This window comes from Chaetura pelagica, unplaced genomic scaffold (assembly GCF_000747805.2).
Source record: "Chaetura pelagica isolate M959 unplaced genomic scaffold, ChaPel_1.0 scaffold2, whole genome shotgun sequence".
Lineage (NCBI taxonomy): Eukaryota > Metazoa > Chordata > Aves > Apodiformes > Apodidae > Chaetura > Chaetura pelagica.
In genome coordinates this window covers 4,059,768-4,061,350 of record NW_009952796.1, presented here as the reverse complement: position 1 = coordinate 4,061,350, position 1,583 = coordinate 4,059,768, and the positions used below count along the sequence as shown (strand labels likewise).

At 54.5% G+C, this 1,583-nt stretch overlaps 1 protein-coding gene across 1 annotated transcript in view; it reads left to right on the top strand.

The window, feature by feature from the left end:
- ZNF580 (zinc finger protein 580) overlaps window positions 1-1,583 on the top strand; it is an 8,519-nt gene that overhangs the window by 1,274 nt on the left and 5,662 nt on the right. The window contains exons 2-3 of the mRNA XM_009994806.1: window positions 334-579; window positions 717-791. Coding sequence (XP_009993108.1) covers window positions 334-579; window positions 717-791 — 321 coding nt within the window. The remainder of the gene's footprint in view (window positions 1-333; window positions 580-716; window positions 792-1,583) is intronic.

Sequence of the window (1,583 nt, the reverse complement as noted above, 5' to 3'; positions counted from 1 at the left end):
CCCCCCGCCCCGGGCATTTTGTTTGTTGGTTTTTTTTCTCTCTCTCTCTCTCTTTTTTCTGCCAGGAAACCAAACATTGCTCAAGAAACCACGGCGTTTTACAATTCTGTGCGCTGCGGGCCCTCAATAGTGGAATCATTACACAGTGACGTTTAATGATTCCGTTTGAAGAAGAGTTTAAAAAAAAAAAAAAAAAAAAAAAAAAAAAAAAAAAAAAAAAAAAAAAAAATAAAAAAAAAAAAAAAAAAAAAAAAAAAAAAAAAGGGGGGGGGGGGGTGTATTAAACATAAGGTGTTCGCTTCCACTTCCTTTGACTTAAACCTCCTCGTACAGAGAACTGCAGTTAAATGAAGCGCATCTGCCTCGGGCCCGCTGTCCTCTCTCCCCTCGGCCTGCTCCGCGGCAGCCAAAACAAAGGCGGAAAGCTCCGCGCCAGGCAGCGAAGCTGCGGAACCTGCGCGCCCGAGATTCTCGGGGCGAGGTCTTGCTCCTCAGCCAGCCCTTCCAAAGATTAAGGAAGGGAAAACGCTTCGCAAATCACCACCTCCCCGTCAACCTCGGTATCCCTCTAAACTGGAAGTGAGATTTGAAAGAAAACCAAAGCCCGTTCTTACTTGAGCATCTGTCAGCCCCAGCATCGCCGCCAGTTGCTTTCTGTCCGGTTTGGTCACATATTTCTGGATTTCGAACCGTTTTTCTAAACCTTTTCTCTGCAGGTTGGAAAAAACAGCCCTGGACCAGGAGCGTTTCCTCTTGTATGTCTGGGGGAGCGTGTCCTTGGTTAAAACTGCGTACGGACCTGGCGGGGAGGGGGGGGAGAAAAAAACGGAGGGAGAGAGAGGGAAAGGGCGTTATTAACATCGATGCCTGAAAGAGAGCCCTAAATGGATCAATATAGCAGCCGAAGTGCGGGGTGCGGTGAAGGCCGGGGCCCGCCTGGCCCTGCCTGCCGGCTGGCAGCTCCTGACAGCCTGTGCTTCCTCGGGCAAGGACAGAGCGGGTCTGCACCCGAATTTCTTCCTTTCCCACCTCCCCGCCCCTTCTCTCTCGGCTCAGGTATTGTTTTGTACGAGATGGGATGGCTCTTCTTCCTCCCCCCACACGCAGCCCGTCTACTCGCCCAAAATTTCGCCTAGCTAGAAAAACGTGCGTCCCTGGCCTTTCCAAAGAGCCTGGCGAGCCCCTCCGACAGGGGCCCTGCTCCTGGGACGGAGGGCACTGCGCCGCGGGAGGGTCGACGAGGGAGGGAGATGTACCTGGAAATGTGTCTTGGAACTGGTGCTGAACTGAGCTCCTTGGGTTTGTGTTTAAGGGACCCAGAATAGCAGAGGCCTCGTTAATGGGGTCTAGAGACGCGAAGAACTGGCCGGCGGAAGGCTGCAAGTTGGGGAGATGAACCCCAGTTTGACGGCTGGTAGTTAATAAGGAGGTCAGATCTGCGAGCACAGGAACAAGGAGAGCTCAGTTATAGCGCGGTCGAAACCGACCCCCCCCCGGCACGTTCTGAGGGACGGGGCCGGGCAGTGCGGGTCCCCGGCCGGAGGGGCTGGGGCGGGGGGGGGCGGGGGGGGACCGGGCAGCCG